We start from the raw sequence: 22,919 nt of genomic DNA on the forward strand, positions 1-22,919 counted from the left end.
AGATATTGGTGAGTTCGTACGAAGCTGTCGTTTGTAAGTGTAAAACAGGATCGTGAGTAGGAGAGCTCGACGAGAACATCCGCGGCACCTTCTCAAGCACGGAGTCGTCGAGGCGTTTCGAGTTGGAATCGGCCTAAATTGGTATCGACCGGTTCGGCGATGACTTACAGAAAGAATCCCGATGGCCGGCTCTTGATCTTTCGCTTATCGTTAATTCGATACGATAATATTACAGCGACACGTTCCTCGCTAATAACGTCGCGTCGATCGCCTTGATCGTCGCCTTTATTGGACGCCGTATTCGAATCCACTCGGCGTTCGGAGATACGCCAGAACGAGGTAAGAGAGAAACGTTCGCGCGCTCGACATTCGCGATATGTTGCGCGCGAGCCTCTTACGCAAATTTACTTATCGGTCATTACACATATTCATTTATTTATTTATGCGCGACACGTAAATGCGAACCGCCGGGTGGAAGCCAAATTTGGGTAAAACTGAAATTCAGATTCGGCCCAGCCGGAGAATCCATGTTAAGCCGCGGTCGAAATTCCACTTAAATTCTAATGTAAGTGGGAAACGGTACGGCGCCAGGTGCCGAAACGCGAAGGTACACCGGAGGGAAGGGAAGAAGAAGAATCATTTGTCTGACCCGTTTAGGACTGTATGCCCTCGAGCGTTCTGTGGACGGAGTCCTGCAAAATTGAATGCTATAAATTTGAAAGAAAGAGAGAAAGAGAGAGAGCCCAAAAATAAAACAGTCACCCGATGTAGTTTGAAAGAGTCCGCGTAACAAGTCTGCTTCTAAACGCTTCGCGTCCCACCAACGGGATTTAATAGTTCTACCTACATTGAGGCAGACCAAAGATTAATTAAGGTATGGCGATGTAAAAAAGTTCACGAAGTGAAGGAAATATGCGGGGAAACCGACGTGTAATCATCTGAAAGCTTGTACATTCGCATCTTTCAAGCTGGAAGGAACGGAGCAGGTGAAGCGAGTTGGATAGTCTCTCATAATTATTCTCTTACAAATTCGCTACCATCAACACGCGCGTGTGCTCTTATGAGATATTAATATCTTTTTAATAAGGTTTCTTGCTAGAGAGAGAAAGAGAGGGAGAGATGTTGCTAATCGCATCTATGAACCATCGTCAGCTATACCATTGAAGCTGTGAGATGGGTTTGCATTCTATTTCTCCTTCACAGCTTTTCGTCTCGAGTTTACTTGAAAATTCGCATTGTAACTCTCTGACTCCTTCGTTTAAATCGCTATTTTCTTTCGATCAATCTCGCGCAATTACTGTTCCTATCTTTCAGCACGTCTCGTAGGAACTCAAGCTAGAACTCGTAGAAGAGAAACGCGAAGAAAGCAATTCCTGTTCCATTGCATTATTTTTCTAATTAACATGCACTATTTTACCGCGCATTCTCTCTCTCTTTTTCTACTCATGTTACGTGTATTACACCGCTCCTCATTCCCTTAATTTTATTTCAGCTGAGTTAATATACCTGACTGTGTTCTACACTGGGGGTGCAAAACAAATTGTTATTTTATCGTGTTTACCTTTATTACCGCAAGACCATTGTACCTCCCCAGTTTAACGTACACGTATAAGAGATTATTGCTAGAATATAATAAATTTCTACTGTATTCTACTCTCTCCTCATCTCCCCTCTCTCTCTCTCTCTCTCTCTCTCTCTCTCTCTCTATCTCGCCGGATAGCTACGGACCTGCGGTACACGCGGAGGTTCCGTGAATCGGCCGTAACGTTAAGGGCACGTACGTCGGTACGGCGAGCGGATATCAAAGAGAGTATCGTGCAGCCTTCCCGCCGGCAGCAGGCGGCTTCTAGCTGCTAATGATCGCGGTGTACCGTAACGTGCTACACGATTCCGACGATAAACTACAACGCACCCGACAGCACCCGCGGCACCGCAAACCCGTTTTTCGAGCGTGGACTTTTTCACGCTCCTCCTCCTCCTCCTCCACCTCCGTCTGAGTCTCCTCTTCTGCCTCTCCACCTCTGCCATCGCTCGCTCGTAAGTATCTAACAATAAGTACACTACCCGCCGAGCGCCCCGTCGCGATAGGCTACCTGCTTTTATAGCGGACATATTATGTACCCTACCTACGTTATCTCGTTACACATGTCATTAACGTAGCGACGCCCGGTCAAGGTACACACGAGCCCTTTTTGCGCGGATGTTAACGACGCAGTGATAACTGAGCGTTGAATGGGACACGCCTCGCGGTCACACGGAGCGCTCTTAATATTCTGTATTATCGTCGAGCTGCTCTCAATTTCGAATGGTCAAATTAAGATCGAGGACACGCGCGCGCGATACGATACTCGGCGAGTTCCAAGCGCCTCGGAACGATTTTTGTTCTTCGCTTCTTAAAAGAAAAAAAAAACGTGATAAATAAAAAAACAAGAAGAAAGTAACGCAAGAGTGGAATACTGATTGTCGAGCGATTAGACGCGGACAAAGTGTGCGCGTCAAGCATCGCTAGCTTCGTGATCCGCGACTCTGCAGGGATATCCCTTTGTACGGACCCTACCGCTTTCTAATAACGCAGCTTGTAAATTGCCCCCTCCTGTCCATCGCTAAATAACCGACGATCGAGGGAGCCGCCTCATTACTTCTCGTAAGATTCCCGCGCGCAATTAGCTCCGCGAACGAGCCGCGACCTCGACCAAGGTCGCCGCTTCCACCCACCCTGAGGATTAACGCGCGACCGTTTGCGAGAAGTCAATCGGCAAGGACGCGCTGCCATGTCACGGTCTCTCGTGCTGGATCGACATTGTCGCTCGATCTTTGACCGGAGTGTCCGCCATCGATTGCGGCACAGCAAAGAAGAATCGCAGGTACTGTTCACGAAAAGCGCACCTGCTCCCGTAGCCAGTCCGCGCCTTTGTCGGCGACCTCGAGGTCTCCCGTGCTTTGATCTTTCGTCGACGACGCCCGGGACAAACAACGGCCGCGCGATGACAGAGTTATGGTGCGCCGCTGCGGCTATTTGCGGCCGCCCGTAGCGCTCCGCTCGAAAAGCGGTTGCGCCGCCAAGTTGGCGCGCGCGCACGGCGAATTGCGCGCGAATTAGACTGCTAATTGCCGGGACGCGCGCGTCGGGAATTAATTGCGGCGAGATAGAAACGTAATTGAAGAGCTGAGTGTGCGCGCGCACGGAGCGAGACGGCGGTCGCCCGCCTTGAGGGATCCGAAAACGATCCTTTGACGGATTTGAAATTCTCTCGGGACTGCTGTCACTCCGCGCGATTTTCTACTCAGTTAACATTCACGCTATGTTCGGATGCCTTTTCCATGAATTAGAGACATGGTATTGCGTGTCTTAATGAATGCAATATTCATCGCTCGGCGCTCGATAAATAGCGGATCGCTGCATTTTACTCGCGCGCCTAAGAATTGCCGTTCGTCTTTTTTTTAGAGCAATTAAATCGCCACAATATCATTAATCCTTCCTTGACTGAAGTAAAATATGTTTTTGAGAAAAAAAGAAATAACTCGATGTTTCTCGTTTCCTGAAAACGCAGGAATCGAATGCGTCATTTCTCTGATGTCTCTTCGATGTTGCGAATTGTGACATTTGTATCGTCGAGTGGAATTGCAAATTCAAGCTTCAATTAGCGAGAGGAAGCGGATGAAAAAATCGGCGAATATGCATGGGTTATATTCAATGGCCGAGCGCGCCATTTGTTAATTGAATGTCAGTGTTCGATGCACGATAAAATAAACCATAAAAACGTTTAAACCGCAATTACATGAAAAAGTGGCTCCGACAGAGCAACAGTTCGACGACCCGAAATCCCTCGTTGCTATGTAATATCGCGCGCAAATTTATGCGAACGCTGTTGAACGCTGCGTCAACAATATCGCGGGTGACTTCTGGTCGCGATGAATGAATAACAAATTAATTCAAGACCCCGTGCAAATTGTATGCGCGCAAAATGAGACATGACAATGCCGCCAGACTTATTATCGGCCGCAATCATTTCGATCACAATTGTCGGTCATCAATGGAAAAACAAATATTGAAACGTAATTACGTCCCATTAACATATCCAGAGACAATAAACCGCGTCGTGTAAACTCAGCCGCAGCGCATTTATCGCTTCCTTACTGACCACGAAAAAGCTGGCGCTACGCCACGCTACGTGCCGGCATTATGCATTCCCGTAAAACAAGGAACAATTGAGACGGATTTAACAGTCTCCTTAATAAGACGCGGTTAATAAGACGCTTCTAGAAAAATGCTACGATGTGTTTATCCAAAATTGCAGCAGTTATTTAAATTAATCTCTTCGTGGTTGTCTCCGAACTCAAGAGACACTTTGTGTCGTGTACATTTTTCCCGAAGGTCAACTAGACCATAAATCAGCAGATGAACTAGACTTCGAACAATGTTGAGTCATTGTTGTTCTTTTCTGTAGATCATTTCAATTAATGAACGCAGAACAGAAACGCAGCCTGACAAAATCGATACTGCAACATCCGTGATCATCGTGCGACCTAGCAGTCAAAACAACCCTCCACATGATGGTGAGAAGCATGCTCCTCCACCACCCTTCAGACTCTTCGTCGCTCTCTGTCTCTCTCTCCCCCTTCTCTCGCTCTTCTCTCGCTCTCTCTCTCTTTCTCGTCCTCCCCTTCCTCTCTCGCCGGTATGCTCTTGCTGCTTACTTCGCGCGGTTTGAGCTGGCCCGATTGTCAGTCGGTCCCCGACTCCGATGGTGCAAGGAGCATTCAACAGCCCGTGGCAGAAGATCATAGGAACAAACCCTTCATACTAGAAGATCAAGCGCGCGGGGCGATCTCTTTGCAGATCTCGTCTAACCGAGTCATCCGCAATTAAATTCTGTCGACGACAAGAGAACAATTGTATCGCGAGAACTTTACTTGTACAATCTACGGAAGAACCGAAAGTCCGAGATCCTCGTGACGCACAAGCTCGCGAGGACTCGCGAGTTCGAAGTAACGCTTCAAAGTTTGAAGCAAGCAGTGGGTCGCTGCGGAAGAAGAGGAAGAGGAGGAAGAGGTAGGATCGGGGCGAGAAGAAGAGGAGGTGTCAGTCGCTGTTAGTTCGTCGATCGTGCCCGGCACGTGCGCGTACCCGGCCCCTCGTGCCTCGAAAGAAGAAGGGTGCTGCATCGACGGAAGGAGCGCGAAGAAGGAGAGAAGAAAAGGAAGCGGCCGAAGCAGAAAGTGACGGCAGTGCGCTCCGAACCGTCAAGCGGGACGCTGAGGGAGAGAAAGCGCTTCTCTCAAGTGCGCTGAGGTGCGTGCCGCACCACGTGACTGACTCTCGAACGCGAGATACCCTCTTTCGACTATCTGAACTCGTTGTCGTACTGAACGCAGAAGGCTGACGCGCGGCTGTACACACAATCTTCATCGGCGCGAGCACATACGACAGTATGAATGGATCAACGTAAGAGGAACGTAGTGCTGTGACTCGATGAGGATGGTCCGCGTGAGAGAGCACGCCGGTACACGCGCGTAGTTTAAAGGTGGCCGACATGAACTACGGTGGTTGCGCGGTGTGAATAGAAAGACACGAAGATTCGCCGTTAGAAACAGCGACTGCGCTATTGACATTCGACTAGGTTTCAAGATGAGGACGGGATTGCAGGTGAGTCGAAGTTGATCTCGCGCATGCGGCATGTCTTACGCTTCTGTCTGAATTTTGAACGATTCTTTCGAGTAAAACATGCGAGACTCTCTTATTAAATTATTCAAGTAGTTACCACACTTGATTGTGTCCTTCTCTCCTTACTTATCTTCGTAAATCTCTTACCATTATTTTCATTTTTAAACTTCTAAACTCATTCATATATATGTTTATTTAATGTACAGTGTACTCTGATTTTACTAATTTCATCCAAAAAAATCTATATGTAATTTAAATACATCTTATTAACTTGTGTTTGTGTTACACGTTTGATATGTAGAAAATATTAAATTTATTCGGTCACTTTGAGAATGCGACATTACTCATTAATACGAAAATAATTATACAAGACTTGTATTCAGAATAGCGAAACAATTAGCAATTAGGGAAGACTCGAAATTTTAAATAGCTGAGTAAGAAAAGCGTCTCTCGACTGACGCAACTTCACGTAAAAATAGCCACAATAAAGAAGGATATAAATAAAAACAAATAAAAATAGATCACCATAATGCGGGGGACGTGCGCGTCCAGAGTGATAAATAATCCAAAATACATCAGAAGGCCTCGCATGCGTGGCGCGTGTAAAGAGAAAATGCGTTAATGCATCGTCAACAGGGGCGAATGTCCTTTGCGTTAATTCCTTCACGACACATACACGCATGCACGCACGTACGCACACAAAGCGACGTGCGCACACGGATGCATCGTAAGACGAGTAGCACCGAGGCAACCCAATCCTCTTTTAACGCTCTTTGATCATCTGGAGGTTCTGCTTTCACGGCCCCCGTCGCGCGTTTCTCACCCCCCGCCGTCCCTTCACGGTTTCCCCCCTCTTTCTGACACCGTCGCCGGCAAGCAGGCCCCCTTGCGTGTACCCGTGGCCTTTAGCCTTTAACTTTTAAGTACGATTTAACGAAAGCCTTTGAAACCCCCGGCCGCCGGTTCCCCAGGGTTATTTGACCTCCGCGCGGGCCCAAACTCCTCGGAACCCTCCTTTACCTTGGTGCTCTTCCGCACGCTTTTACCCTCGCGATTTGCCGTCGTCGCGTTTTGCGCGCGCTTTGATATTTTCGATTCCCTCTTGCGCGCGTCAAAGGTACTGTAAGGGCGCGACCTTTGTCGCGGCAGTGCGGAAAAGTCTCACGTCTGACATTGACGATTCTTACGTGTCGACGATCGCGCCGGGCTCGCCCGTCGTCGATTTCGTCGCGATGGGAAAATGTAAAATGGAATAGGTAAGTGGAAGTTCGACATTCACGCGCAATCACAGTTGCTCGACACGATCATATGATTTCGACTCGCGACGGTCACGCGATGCGTGACACAGTTATCACGACGAGTATTCGTATCGGGCAAACGGAATTCGAGATGCCGTCGCGACTAAAACGCGGAATGCAGTTTCGACGAAAAATCGAGTGGGACTTAGTCTCCGCTGCTGCGTGACCGTATGGCACGTGGTATCAATACCGACGCAAGTAACGTTAATTACGGCGTTGATTGAATCTCGTTAGTTGTGGGCTGCTTCGAGCACAAGCACGACGTTAGCGAGGCGACTTCCTGGGCGGCCGACTACGATGCGCTTGATTTGGCACATACAATTCGTGCGACGATGCACGCGATCGTGCCGCACGCGATAAATCACTGCGGTAACTAGCCGCGCCGGATAAACCGCGAGCCCGCGCGCGAATCACACGCGATTCTCCCCCGCAAATTTATCGGCCTCTCTGTCGCCGACAGCCGTGCGGCATGCGCATCCCCTGTTAAGGGGATGCGATTGTTCGAGAGAAAAAAAAGAGTCAAAAAAGGGAGATCATTTGCTCGCGCGTAAGATAAACGTCCCACTGATTGAAATAACAAGAAAGCATGATCACAGTTTAAAATTAATCAAAAAATATTATTTATACAATTTTAATGAAATGTATATATTAGATGATGCCGGTTGTGCACCAGCAGTTAAGCCGAAAAATGAGTCGTGTTCTAGTTACTGAATAATATAAACTCATTAAATAATGCTATAAATTGCAATAGAAAGGTGTCTTTTAAATTTGAAGATTTTGAGTAAAGATAAACTTGAGAGATCGGTGCATCATATCTGTATAGCGTTAGTAGTGAGCATGTTAAATATAAATATAATATTGATGTTTCAATCATTGTAGAATAATGTTCAGTTACTGGAACATTTACCTTAATATCAATGGTGAACCTCCCGAGCGAGATTTTAATATCCGAAACGACGAAACGATTTCTGCGACCTCCAGCACGAGATTCCAACGTAGAATGCGCTCCGTCGTGTCGCCTTATGTAAACCCCAAGTTTTTAGCTGTGTTTCATATATACGCAACAACATTTTTCCAAACCGCGGCCGCTATGACCTGGATGCAGAGATCCAGGCGGAATTGCGATTTCGAGAGGGTGCACAACAAAACATATTTCCTTGTCGCGCGCGAACTATTAATGGAAGAAGAACATACAGCAGTTGTTACAAATGTAAAATAAAACTAATTATTTTTTCCAATTGTTAGGATTATGAGCGCGCACTTTTCATGTAGTTTCACACATGTTAAAGTTCATAAATACTTTGACGACCGCGTTCACTTGTTTCTTATGTCCACGTAATGCATCGAATATTTTATTTATCGTAAATATTTTTGTTCAATAATTATTAATATAATTAATAAAATTAATAATTATTAATTATTGATAATATATATATTTTTATTAAATAATTATTTCGGTAGAAGTCGTTTTTCTGGCTTTGAACCAGCAAATTAAGTTGCTTGTAAAATGTTTAATATAAATTCAACGCGTTTGTGAAATGTTCAGGATATTTCCAATTGACCTATTTTATAATTACATAACGCCCTGTTTCATCTCCAACCATTTGCTTTTCTTTTTTTATCTTTTTAATGTCCGAGAGAATGTTTGTAACCATGATAAAACAGATATATTTTTTAACGTCAATTTAACGACGAGAATTACTTTTCGTAGCAACCCTTGTGGATTTTTAAAACAAATTGTTATGGAAATGAAATCGCGGTATTCTGTTAGCGTAAGATCAACTCGAAATTAATTGAAGAATAAAATTTTACTATGTATTTGTTCCTATGAAGATTGATTTTTCGGGTTTCTCTCAATCTTCTGTGCTCGGTCAACCCGTGATCAGATTTCGCTTTTAAGAGCTTGACACGCGCAGAAAATGATTAAAAAATAAATTTTCGAAATACTTTTCGAAATACTAATACGTTATTGTAACGCATCGTGCACATATTCATGTATTAGGAACACAATTAACATATTAGCTATCAGTGTCACACATATGTGTAACGACAAAAGTTTGTTTTTCTATATTACATTATCAAAACAAGTCTGTTTTACACAATTATATAAAAAAAAAAAAAGAAAAATATGAAGTGGATTGTGCAGAAAGCTCTTTAAATAAACCGTGATAGTGAATGTGTTAAACACATCGCTTTAACTGGCTTCGGTAATTTCAGATAAAGTCAGAGTAAACGAATGCATCGTAAAATATGGTTATTTCCTGGCTGCAATATGCTTTCATGACAACATCGTCCAAGCGTCAACATAAATCTGGCGTGCTGTTATTAAATCAACAAGCTTTAGTCATCAATCAATTTTTATCATTAACAAATTGTGTGTTGTATTTGCGCAAAATAACCATTTGTTACGCGGAACAATATTGCAGTCAACAATACCGGGGGAGCTGTTTCGTGTCATACGGTGCATGTATATATTTTTCAGATATAGAAAGCTCTGTAGCAAGTTTACATGCCGACAGCGCAGCGTTATCTGATCGCACTGTTATTGCATTACCGCCATATTACCTTTTTCTGCCCTTTAGCGAAGCCAGAAAAAAGATACGTGGCATTGAGCGGTTATTCCGCGCATTATTTCGAATAAATTATCAGCGGTATCGCGTGATAATTTACTCACGATCCGTGATGGACAGCCGTTTCATTCTGCTTGTCGGCCGCGACGGAAAGTAATAAAACGCGATTCCGAAACGGAGACGACGTTCTCTTCTCGCCGCCTCGGCGTGCGGGTACGTAGGCCGGCCGTAAAAAGAAGGGTGTTTAATTGCGGCGATCTTCTATGCCACCTGCCGCAAGGTTTTACGTTACCGCGATATTCGCATGCGTGGCCCCTTTGGCACCGCGGCCGCTCCCGTTAATGAGCGTATATTGATTTCGAACGCCGCATGACCGGACATCAAAGAGTAGACGAGCAACAAGTATCCCGCTGGGAGAGAACCGAAAGCCTGAGATTACAATTTAAGCCTGTTTACGTCGGGATTCCGTCTCTGTGATCTCGCGCGCCACGCATAGTCCGCGTCGATTCGGAATCCCGTCTCCTCCGGCGTTTCTCCGCGCGCGCTTCTTCCCGTTTTAACCCTTTGCTCTCCCGCGGCTGCCTTTTGCGCGCCAGCGACTCGGGATTATTTTCCCAATGTACTCTCTTGCGGCTCGATACTGCCGCGGAATATAAACGGGCGCGCTGCGCGAGCCGCGTGTGTTTTGGAGAAACCACTAAACAATAATAAAACATAAAATCTCTTCTTTAAACCTCGCGCGATCTCTACTCATTTTACGAAGAGGAGATACGAAAAAAGGAAAACGAAAAAATCGCCGCACGCCGTATGCGGATCTCGTAACACGGATGTCATCGACATATCACGATTTCCTACAAGGTTCTCCTTGCGAAGAAAATAGCATCTGATTTTAACGTAGAAATCCACGATTGAGAGAACATCCCGCGAAATATTCTACGTTTACATGCATATTATGCATTATACTAGCTTAAGAAAATACAGCTCGCGTAATTAGAACAAAGTTTCACCGTTCCAAATCTCGTTGTATTTTTAGCGCGAGCACAAGAAAGTAAAATATTCATGGGACACATTCACGCTAATACACATTTTAACGACATGAATACGTAAGCGGTTAGGAAGGAAAGAAAACGGCGATGACATTGACGGTCTGTCCCTAATAGTTCGCTTATAAGCGAAGGCAAAAGAGGGGCCGCCATTGCGGATCTCGCGATGAGAGGCAGTCAGTATCAATGACCGTAATAATAAGCGGCGCGGATTGTCGGAGGACTGCCGTATCATTTACCTAAACGCTTCCCGCGCGGAAAGGATTTTAACGTGCCGGCGATAAAATCTCATTGCCGAGACGAAAACGGCGGGCCGAGATCGTCGCGATTCGCCGCGAAACTTTTACAACGTTTGCCAGCCTCGGGACTTTCGGGTGAGAGCGATAAGAATAGGGGGAGCGGGGCTTCTTAGGCGGAGCTGGCAGAAACAATGCTCCGTGTTAGAGAGTAATGCCGGTCCGGGGTTCGTGCCTTTCTGCGCGGAAGCGGAGACGGACGGATAGTGGAGCATTGTGCCAGCAGAAAGCAGCAATTAGTAGTAGACGACCGTTGTTACCTTCCTCCGTCGGGGAGAAGGGAGAGGGAGAGTATTCACAGTTTGTAGTACTTAAGAGAATCTGGACATGAGACGACCAACGCGTAGTAGTCGCCTGCTGTGGCCGAATTGATAACTGCTTTCCGTAGCGTTATGAGACTGATTAATTGCGCCGGGGAATGATCGCGTCCCGGGAATGACCGCGCCACTCGGTTTTTCCATTCAGCGGCTAATAATTATGAATTGTCTCGCGGTGATGGCGGGAGAAGGAAGATCACTCGGAATACTCTTAATTAGGAGATGTAAAAAGTTCTGGGAGATTTTATTGAAAAGAATATTGAGACACACGGAGCGACATTGATATCCGCTGAAGATTCACGGTGGCGGTGTTACCGCTACATTGAATCAACACTTCGGACGCTCAATACCAACGCACGACGTGTTGTGACGGTACAGTGTGGCGTCGTGGGAATAACAATTATGTGGTAAACATGACTTTGTTGAACCAGGTGGACAGTCGTTTATACGTACGTATAAGAGGACCAAGACACAGCACTCGCGGAGAGCAGCGCAACGGGGTTACAAGCGACATGGGAAATGCGGAATATATTAACATTACTGTGGTTGGCTGTTGACATCGCGAAGAACAGGGAGAGGAGGACGAAGAAGTTCTACGTATAAATCATTATTAATGATATTACACTGGCGCTCGCCAGATACTCGCCATATGAAATGAGATCTCGAATGAACCGGTGAATCGCTGTCATAACGCAGCGTGGCAATTAGCAGGGCCGGCAACTACCGCGGACGGAGATGTGTACTCAAGTAGACGACTATACGCGTCTACTTAAGAACATCTATATTAGAGAAGATGAATAACGATGGCGATGTAGACGTGGACGAGGATAACTGCGACTTGGATTACGGAGCGGCGGGCAATTTAATCTCGAAGAACCACGGAGGCAAAAGTATATTTACATCGCGAACAATCTACTCGTTCTGGTCCCTCGTTCTGCCCCGCGCGCCCGGAAACTCGGGCAGATACCTCAACTTAAATAGTGGCTGAAACTATCACCACAATTTTCAGACGAACGAACGAACGAACGGAAGAGCTTGCCGGATTTGCGTCGGTCATTAGCGCATAATCTCGAATCGATAATCCGATATGTGCGACTCATGCGAGTTTGCATCGTTGATTCTTGGTTAATTGCGCGACTCAGTGTTACGTTCCAAACCGCGCTTAAATCCATGTGAGTTCGAGGATTAAGAGAACTTTCATCGAATAATAATTATTTTTCTCAGTAAAAAAATCCGAAGTATCGAATAAGAAATTTTGTTATCACGGACATAATGTAATTACAGAATGGAAAAGGAGCTTACTAATTATTGACTAATGAAGGATTCTGTAATTTCATCGAATAATAATGACGTTTCTCAATGAGAAAATCTGTAGCATTCTATCCGCAACGTCTTGATGAGTGGGTTCTTCACTCGTCGCTCTGTCGCGAGGAAATAGAATTGAAAAAAGAGAGAGAGAGAGAGAGAGAGAGAGAAAGATCAAGATGAAATCCGTGCTTCTCGACAAAGTTCAACGTTAACGACTGGATGTCATTCTCTCTTTTAGACAAGAAATCGTCCGGTCTACGTTACTTAAAAAGATCCGAAGTAACGATCGTTACTTTTGACGGCGAACAGTCTGACGAGAGCTGAACCCGGACACTGGTGTGAGCGAGACTGACGACGACGACAACGACACGACACGACGAGGACGACAACGACGACGGCAACAACGACGACGACGACGACGACGGCGACGACGACGAGGATGGCGACGATGCTTCTGCCGTGAGGCGGTGAGCAATTAGCGACACAGCGCGGCAAGATCAGAGGCCGAGGGCGGGGTGGGGAGCGGCGGCCTAATTACACACGGTACCGACCGACTTCAAAGGAGCCGACAGTTCCTCTCCTCCGAGCCATCCCCTCCGAATGGCCGGCCCGAGAACAACGCTCCTCTTCCTCGTATACCCCAGAGCCCAGGCAGCCGTCGACGACGCAGACCTGACTGTGCCTTCGATACTCTTCCTTCTCTCTCTCTCTCGTTCCTTGCCCTCCCGCCCTTTCCCCTATGCGTCCTTTCGCTCCTACCTTTCTAGCTCTACGAGAATACCCCTTCGTTCTCTCGCCCTCTCTTGCTGTCTCAGACGATCGCGGAGTCACTCACGGTGGCGGAACTCACCTCGGTCGCGAATATTATCGTTACATTATCAGATCTCACTCGGTGAGCGTGACGACGATCGCGCGGCTGCTCGCGACTGATGTCGGATTTTATCGTTTGCACCTGGTCGTGAGAAGCGCGTCGTTCTCTTGCGATTAACACGAGCGACGTTAACGTATCTTCCCGACCGTGTATACCTACGACGACTGCTTCTGTAGCTACTTATGTTTGCACTTCTAAAAATTAAATTTTTCCAATTTCTATGTATTTTGATGCCGTTGTAATCGAGCGATCTCTGAACAGCCGTAAATCGTATACTTACAGTTTCGCGTGTATTTGTAATAAACATTTCAATATTTGCAGAAGATGGATATACGTAGAACCGACATTCTCCTTGACCGACCTTTTGATAAAGCGCAAAGTTTTAGCATTCGCATCGCGGCAGAGGGTTTTATGCTCCCCTTTCTTTCTCTCTCTTGCTTTATTATATATGCCCTGGTAGATATATCGCGGTAAAAATGTAAGAGACATTTATTTCTTTCTGAAATATGTTCTTTCCAAAGGCTCTTAAAAGATGCAAACGGTCGCGTAGACGTTAGCGTCACGCGCGCCAAACGCGAAAACGGTGCGTCAAATTTTACGTTTCACGTGAGACGCATATTCAGGAGAGCTTTATTAACGAGCGCGAAATTGTATCGACACTCCTCGGCACACAGCACGGAAATTGGAAACAATTTCTCCCTCCTGCTCCCTGTTGCGAGCATGTTCTGCCACCAGCAGAATGATTCGAAGGGGAGAGAAACAACTATCAGAACGTAATCCCCGGCGAGAGGTATGTCGACGGCTTCTCTCTCTCTCTCTCTCCCTCTCTCTCTCTCTCTCTTTCGTCCAAAACAGATCTAAATCTAATATCCCCCAAAAACGTGCGGTCGGCTTTCCTGGCGCGAGGGAAAGCGAGACGGCGCGGCTGTCGGCATCGCGGCCGAACGATCAAAGGGGGAGACGAGTCAGCGCGGTCGGGTCGGCGTGCGTCTCGGGGGCCCGCGAGCGTGGACACACGAGTGGGCACGCGTCGCGCCGAGAAATCGACGGGGACCGGTAAACCCGGCGGATATCGAGGCCGACGTGCGGCTCGGACGCCGATCTTCCACGAGGTCGTAACGCCCGATGGGCTTAGCCTTAGCGGCTCCTCTACTCGAGTCGCGGCCGCAAGTCATCAGTCAAGTCTTTGAGGCCGGCTTCAAGCTTCTCCCCTCTCGCTCCCGCCTTCTCTCTCTCTCTTCCTCTCTCACTCTCTCTCTCTCTCTCTCTCTCTCTCTCTCTCTCTCTCTCTCTCTCTCACTTGCTCTCCGTCTTTCTCGGGCCCGCAGAAAAAGGCCTTTTGCCGATCTGGCTTGGCGGTGAGATCAAACGTTTCACGGTCCACCGTACAACCGACTGCGCGCGGGTGCGCCGCTTCAGGCCGATATACATAGATATATACGATGGAGGAACACGAGAAAGGGTGAAGAGGGGGTGAAAAGGAGGTGGCAGGGAAGAAGGAAAGAGAGAACGAGTTATACGGGGAGAAACGAGAGACGCGCACGCGGAGAGAAAGGGCGTGCGCGCGCGCGAGGGGGATTCGTTCGGGGGAGGAAAAGAAGGAGGAAGAAGAGAGAGAGAGATAGAGGATCTCTTGTGGGCGAGGGAAAGGGAAAGGGCCCCGGGAAGACACCTAAACAAATACGCGTGCCCCCGCTAACCGATCGCAAATTTGTTGAGGTCCGACCTCGGGATAAGCCTCGCGGCCGTCGCCGGACGATCGGCTGTCTCATTGGCCGATCGGGAACGCGACCGATCGTTCCGTGATTTCGGGGGGATATTTATGACTGCGCGCGCGTCGTGTGTTGGCAGATAGGCCGGTCACGCATCGCGATGATAAAGCTGATGTTTTTTTCTGGGTTTGCCAGCGGATCGATTTACGGATTAATGCTTCTGCATAGGCCGATTACGCGTGCTCGATGCGCAATACGCGAACGCGAGAATTGCCTAGGTCGAAAATATCGCGATCAATACACCGGGGACGTTCCACTAATTTATTTATTTCGCCGCTTGCCGGTGCGCCCGCAGATGAAACCGACGCATTGGTCTCTTTTTTACTTTTTTCAACAGTTTCGAAACGTTTATTACTCGGCATATCGTCATGAATGTTTCACGTATTCTAGCTATATTCGCACAATACGAACGCGATGCTCCGATGTGAAAATATAATTCTTACCTCTTAACTAAACAGTCGAGTCAAACTTGAAGCGTAAAACGATTAAAACGCATCAAGGATTTAACGTATCGAAAAAAACAATTCTCTGTTTCAACAATCTCGGAACATTTTACAGCGTTCTATCACACCACGTCGCAAAATAATGAGATTGGAAGGGAAATAAAAAGCGTAGACAAAGTAAAATTGGCAGGAACACGCGCGAGGACGCGCAAATCGAATTACGATATAAAGCAAACGGTTGTAGCTTTGCGCTATACAAACTTATGCGTCGGGCGTACCCCCGATGGGTTTAATTAGCAATCGAAATGAGCGACCGCGGGCACGCGAAGGCAATTTCCCATTTACGGCGCGAGAAAACGCGGCGAGCTGTGTCGTCGCCGTAAAGCCTGCTCGGTCGTTACGAATCTTCTCGATATCTCGGACAGACTCGATAGCCTCAGGGGAGGGGAAGAGAGAGAGAAAGAGAGAAAATCGCCGAGAGAGCAGAGAGATGGACCTCGTTATGGAGCAGCTACGAATCGTATTATCGATTTGTACGGCGTCGCGGATTGGCGGCCGGGATTGGAACCTTTGATATGTGCCGAAGTTCGCGGCGGAGGCTTCCGGAAAGAGCGTATACCGAGGATACGCACAAGTCCGGATCGGGCACGCGTGAAGAATCTTCCTCGGCGAGGAAGCGGCCGTGAGATGAATACGAAGAAGAGGAGAAGGTGGACTCGCCGAGAGCGGCACGAAGTGCGCGCGCGAGAGAGAGAGAGAGAGAGAGAGAGAGAAGAAAAAAGAGAGAGAAAGACAGAGGAGTAGAGGGAGAGAGATCTTCGAAATAAGCTCCCGTAAAATGATTGCCTACCTACGCGGCCGCTACCGCGCCGTTATGTTCGATTTCGTCTAACTCGTTTGATATCAGCCAGATTCGACATGTTTGACTGCGTATCTCTTGAAGTTATGATTGAAACTAATTTTCTCTTTTATTCTTAAAAAAAAAAAAAGGGTTCGAGGCGACAACGCGTTTAAATTTGCGACTGGAAGTCGCTGATTCCATTAGTCATAATTTAGGCAAATTCTGCGTTTTGTTTGCTATAAAAAGATGCGAGTTTCTTCATTGGAAACCAGTTGCGACTAGCCTGTCAAGTGGCGCAGGTTTTTCCGCAATTCGATCGCAATTACTCTGGCAAAGGGCAAGTACAATTTCGCTCGTACGAGCGACATCAATACGGGCGACAGGTAACGCTCAGAGCCGCAGCTTCTTCCCTCGTTGGCAAAGAAGCCGCCCTAATATCGGGCGGGAGGGGTGGCAAGGGGGAGAGGCAGATGGTCTCTCTCGCGCGTGCAAAAACGCCATTTCCAGCGCGCGGCCGAGCCTTCGAAACGAGCGGCCATAATCGATGTTCCGTCTCTCGCGCCTCCGCGCGCTTCTCGCTTCCTTCCCGATCCTCCGGCGAATCAAGGTCAAAGTTCGTCGCCGCGGCTCTCAGCGTCTTGGCTAAGGGCGGCCGGGATTTTTCCGCGGCGCGGAAGAGCGGCTTTTTGCAATCGCACCGGCCGAGTCGGTAGGAGGAAAAACGCAATCTCAGTTCCGCTGTAGCGCGCGAGTTACGACGGAGGCGCGCGCGTACGCGAAAAAGAGAGAGAAAGCGAGAAGGAGGAAAGGAGAGACACAGAGAGGGAGGAATGGAGAGAGAGAGAGAGAGTTAGCAAGAACGCGGTGTAGGCGGCACATCAAAGGCGCACCTCGGGCGTGAACGAGCGAGCGGGCACGCGGCTCAAGTAGAGAGCGGAAGACACCGCCACCAATCCTACCGCCATCCAATATATTTACTCCGATGGACCACCGCTACCATCACCATCGCGCCGCCGCCACCACTACTACCTTTGCCATTACCACCGACGTCACCGTCACTATCACCGCCGCAGAGCCGCCGCGGCCACAACCGCTGCACCGCGCCGCGCCGCGGCGACCACCGTGCAACCGCTTCGTGCCGTAGTCACGCTCGACGCGGATACTTTGTTCACGGCGCGCCACACCAGCCCGATTGGCTCTCTCTTTCTCTCTCTCTTTCCTATCAGTCTCCACCAGAAAATACGCACCTTAGATTGTAAATTGCGGTTCCGCGCTCGCGCGCATCGACACTCGTTAATTCCGCGGCGGTATCGCGGAAGGAACTTTACGCCAATCCTGTGGACTCTACGCGATATCCTTCCCAACGTCTTTCTTTCTAAAGTTCGACGCGTGACGGTAAAGATGAAAATCATCCTTTAGATGACGTCGATGTGAGTTTCGTACGTGTTCAAACGTTAATTAATTGTTGGAAAATGAAATTATTCCCCGCAAAGACGCGTCAGAACACCGTGCGAGAGATATTACCGTCGTCGTGTCGTTGAATACCGTTGAAAATCGCGCGCGAGGCAAATATTGAAGCGTAATTAATTTAAGTGAGATACGATGTACAGGAAAAAGCTCGAAGACTGAATTTTGAGAGTAATTATCGCGTAAGAAGAGTCATTAGCGCAGTATCAAGCAGCTATTTCACATAAAAACATATAATTCATTATGATGTATTCCGCGCACTAAAAAACATACGACCTAAAAGAAAATTACAAGGAAGTACGTGCTGGAAAATTTCCCGCGTCTCTCTATTCGTTGTTTTCTTTAGGTAATCTGAATCCAAAAGTTTTCTTTGCGGCGCCGGATGTCTGTGGTCGTTGTGATTCAACCGTGTTATTCAGCGGTCGCGCAGTTCTGCTTTGAATGCGGATCTACAGAGACGTAGTAAATACGTGGAGTAGCGCGGCAGCGGCCCGCTGAATTTTCCGCATCGTCCATTTCGAGAAAATATATCCTTTGATTGCAATTTGCAGCCGCGTACATCTGAAGCGCCGTTGGTCGGTCTTGTTTCAAATGCACAATAGCATATTCTTGCAATACGCGACACAATTTCATTATATGTGCTATTTTTCTCCAACATAATATTCCATAATATTCGATATTATATATATATATATATATATATATATATATATATATGTATATATTAATTAATTAATTAATTAGACATGAGTTTTGCTATCCATTCGCGCCACCGACATTTATTTCCAACACGAGTGTTTCAATCCCAAATCTCTTGTAAGTTAAAGAGCACGCCATCACCTTTGTTAAAACAAACTCAATTCTGAAATAATAAAAAAAAATTATAGATATGAAAGAACTGCCTACGCGAATATATGGCAAGCTCACAACGATCGATCCTAAGGTCCCTCCGGAACCGATTTCGTCTCCACTGGTTTCGTGTCGCGCGGATAATCAGCGTCGGTGAGAATCGCGATCTACGTTAGAGCTAGTTTATGAACTCGACAGCGGGAAGTGCGTTGATCCCGCGGGTCGCCGGCAAGCAGACCGACCGATAAATTAGTTGCCAAGAGATATCTCCTTCACTTTTCCCTCGCGCGCACGTTCGGAAGGCGCACGATGCAGCGCGGCGAAGCCGAGCCGAGCGAGCGAGCGGGCGAGCGAAGGCGAGGCAGGGCAAGGCAGGGCAAGGCAGTCATATTTCAGCCCTTGTTAGGACGAGGGGCCCCTACCGAGACGGGCCAGGGAGAAAATCTCTTTGACTCGCCGCTCCGTGCCTTAATCCACTGGCGTATACCCTATCTTGCCACCTGCTCTCTTCCTTCCTCAACTCTTCCCTCCCTACACCCTCTTGTACGCGCCTATCTTTCGTTTTTTCTTTTTCTCTCGATTTTTTCTCTTTTTCTCTCGTTGTTCCTCCTCATACATACACCTCTCTCTCTCTCTCTCTCTCTCTCTCTCTCTCTCCCCTACCCTCTCTCCCTTTCTCTCAAATCCATCGACGTAAATTACGGCGATGTTTACGTGCCTTACCCTACCGCTGTGTCCTTCGGGCTCTGATCTAAATAGAAATGATATACGTCATCCGCGTGTTGCTGATTATTGCGGGATGTTATATTAATTACTGTATGCAGTCTCGACTAGCACGTGCAAATATTTACTCGTCTCTACCGGACATGTTGATGCACACCTAAGCGTCCAGGATATATAGTTCAAGTATTTACTTTAAGGTACTTTCATATAGAGCGCACGTGTGTATAAAGGTCGCGATGTACCAAAATCGTGAAATTAATTTGCGATTAACTTGTACATATGAGATACAACGTTGCTCAGGTCGTGACATTCTATACACAAAATACTAATTTCGATGAACTATCGCGAGATATCCGGTAGTTATTCTGTAAAGCATCACAGAAAAGATGCATAATTCTGACTTATCGTTTTCTAATGCGCTTCTTATGTTTCTTTTCTAATGCGTCCCATGCCTCCATGCGGTCGTCTTTTTCGAAGGATCGTACGAGGGTTAATGGAAAGAGATATCCAATCTCAGAGACGAGTACGCTCTGTGCCTTGCGGAGAAGTGGTCGAAAAGTTTCGAGAGATACCGCAGGTCTCGACTTCTGTCTGGAAGTCGGCCCACACACCGCAGAAGTGCATAGCGAAGCATAGCGAAGTATAGCCTCGCCGATCTAAGATCGTCCGACATCTATCCACGTGGACAGCTCAATCGGTGGAACCGAGCGCGCATATCTCGCGCCTCACCTTCGCGTCCGGACGCTTCCTCCCTCCGTTAAAGAGGCCGATCTTCTCTCCCGTCGAGGCGGTACGGGAAGAAGAAGACCGTGGAAGGTTTCAAATGCGCCGTCATCCGTGCCGAAGATATGCCTCGAGCCGAGACTCTCGCGAGGAGTCGCTCCGACAGAGTTCTCGATGTCTATGTCCGCGAAACGAACTTGCGAACGATGACATTATCACTACAATGTGTAAGAAAAGTTCGAGAGGAAAATACTCGGTAGTCTCAAGGCTAGAAGGTCAAGGCAGGAATGCTGCACTGAGATCTCATCTAAATTCAAATCCGAAAAGTTCAAAAGAAATAAATATTCGTTTCTTCGTCAAATTTTGTAAACTTAATAAAAATAATATATGCATAGAACAGTTTTCATATAGTCACATCTTATATTTGAAAATTGTCTTAACCCGTAACAGGTACGGTGCCTTTTTAGTCAAGCTACAGGTACAGCAGGCGGACCCCAATAAATTTTGCCATTTTTAACATGATAATGAAAGATAGAAAGAAAAACATTTTAATAATACTTTACGAATATTATATTACAACTAGACATATATAATAACAGTCGCAGTTTTTTAGTAATCTAAATGAAAACGTTAACTGATTATAAAATGAACACAATGTGGACAGTGTTGAAATAAAATTTACTGAAAGATAAATAATCGGAAAAAGAAAAAAATTTATATTTTTTAATGTAAGTTCACAAATTATAGATTATATAAAAAATATAGTATTATAATAAATATAGTATTAAAATATAGTATTATTACATTAAATATAATATTAGCAAGTATTATTACATTAAATATAATATTAGCAAGTATTATTACATTAAATACAATATTAAAATCTTAGAAGGTTTTTAATGCAATCGTTACAGATAATGCTTGCACATTTGGTGCATACTGATTCATTGCCTCTAACATATATTTCTTTGGACTTCATATCTTTACTTCTAGGACATTTATTACATCTTACTCTGAATGGCAAAATAATTTTAGATCTTTCAGTTTCTTCAATTTTTAAAATAGATGAAATTATTAAACGCAATGGCTTATGAATATATTGAGTTGTAAGACGTCTCTTAAATTAGGTTCTACTAACTGAAAGGCAAGAGCTTTTACTCTTTTGCGTGAAGAATTAGTCATATTGAGCTGAAGATTAAGAAAATTATTTTCATAAAAGTAACGTTAACGGTACAGTGAGGTCACTATGACCCCAGACGAAAAACAAATGCATATAATTCACAGCTACTTACAAATAACTCGATGATCTTTTCTTTTATCATACTGAAAACTGTTACTCGAAAGATACTGAACATATTAGTGCCATACAATAGATAGTTTAGGAATTATCACGAAAATAAAATTAGTTGGGGTCCCTGAGACCCCATTGTACCGGTTACGGGTTAAATTCATCCTTAGATACTGTGCGGGTTATTTCGTTGGCTACGGAGCATCTGAAGATGAACTTGAGACAATCTTAAGTATAATATCAGGCTATAAATACTGTATAGAATAGTATAGAATAGTATTTTAATGACACTAGTCATGATTGTTTCAAGGGTTTCAAAGATTGTATCGGTTTATGATAGACCGTACGAGGGAACAATAACAGAGAATCCTCGTTAATCATTGAAATTCTCCGCGGGGAGTTCAGGACACGTGTCTCTAGCAGCGGGCGTGACAGAGCGCGGCCGCGTTTTTAATTTCATGTGAAATTTGCATGCTACATTATCCCCTATCACGGGCAACTGAGACCCCAGTTGATGGAATCGATGGTAATGAAAAATAATGAATATTCATCCCGGCCGTTCATTATACACGACGTATTATTAAATCAATTTTGGGATTGTTACGTGAGTTAATGGGATTTCGCCGGCGGCGCAAAACGCGACGCGAAATCGCGATCGCAAGCCACATAAGACCGAGATTCAATACCACGGTGCCGTGCGAGCGGCGGTAGCGAAATTTCATTTTCGAGATCCCAAGAGTGCGAGTGTCGAACAAAAACAAGTCACGCAGAGATCATGCGGCGCGACGTTAAGGACCGCCGCCCCGGAAAAGAGCCGTGCTTCCGTGAAAACCCGCGTAGGGTGAAAACGGCCGGAGGAACGTAATTCTGCACCCTCGTAAGCTCTCTTCCTCTGAATATGAAGCCGCGCTCGTTAAGTCGCGAGAGAGCGCCGAAAGCTGACGTTTACTTTCGCCCAAGCTCCCGAGGAAGGAGTCGCGACAACACCACAAGTACCGCCGCCGCGCCGCTTGCACGCGCAGTTATGGTAATGCGTGGTTTGCGGTGCGTGTTAGCCGCTTGGCCGGCCCTCGTAATGGTAACGAGACGGTCTCTCACCATCATCATCAACATCCGGACGACGAAACGCGATGCGAACGATCAACGACTCTCGGCCGGCCGGCAAGACGCACGGCCCTCTCAAAGGTGCCGACCGCGATCCACTCTCTGGCTATTTTTAACCTGTTTTCGTCTCCCTTATGTTCTCCTCTCTCTTTCTCTCGCGCTGTTTTTGTCCCCTTCTTTCCCTTTCTCTCTAGAGTCGCGTTCTCCTTCTCTCTTCTTATATTGTGTTACTGCTTAATTCGGAGAAAGGCACTCAGCATTGTCCAAGTATGAAATCCTAATTATGACTTCGAGCGGAACAAAGTGGAGCGAGGACTCCGCTTTCGTGTTTTCTGTGTCGT

General features: G+C 46.5%; 1 protein-coding gene across 2 annotated transcripts in view; it reads left to right on the plus strand.

The window, feature by feature from the left end:
- The first annotated feature begins 3,618 nt into the window (after positions 1-3,618).
- The window catches only part of LOC116847069 (palmitoleoyl-protein carboxylesterase NOTUM), a 30,785-nt gene continuing 11,484 nt past the window's right edge, over positions 3,619-22,919 (plus strand). Inside the window, exon 1 of one of the 2 annotated variants that reach the window (XM_032821669.1) lies at positions 3,619-5,647. In XM_032821669.1, coding sequence (XP_032677560.1) covers positions 5,630-5,647 — 18 coding nt within the window. In that variant the 5' untranslated portion in view covers positions 3,619-5,629. The remainder of the gene's footprint in view (positions 5,648-22,919) is intronic. The other variant, XM_032821670.1, reaches the window with a different exon arrangement.

Source organism: Odontomachus brunneus, unplaced genomic scaffold (assembly GCF_010583005.1).
Source record: "Odontomachus brunneus isolate Ranch 3 - 2012 unplaced genomic scaffold, Obru_v1 Obru_scaffold_073, whole genome shotgun sequence".
Classification (NCBI taxonomy): domain Eukaryota; kingdom Metazoa; phylum Arthropoda; class Insecta; order Hymenoptera; family Formicidae; genus Odontomachus; species Odontomachus brunneus.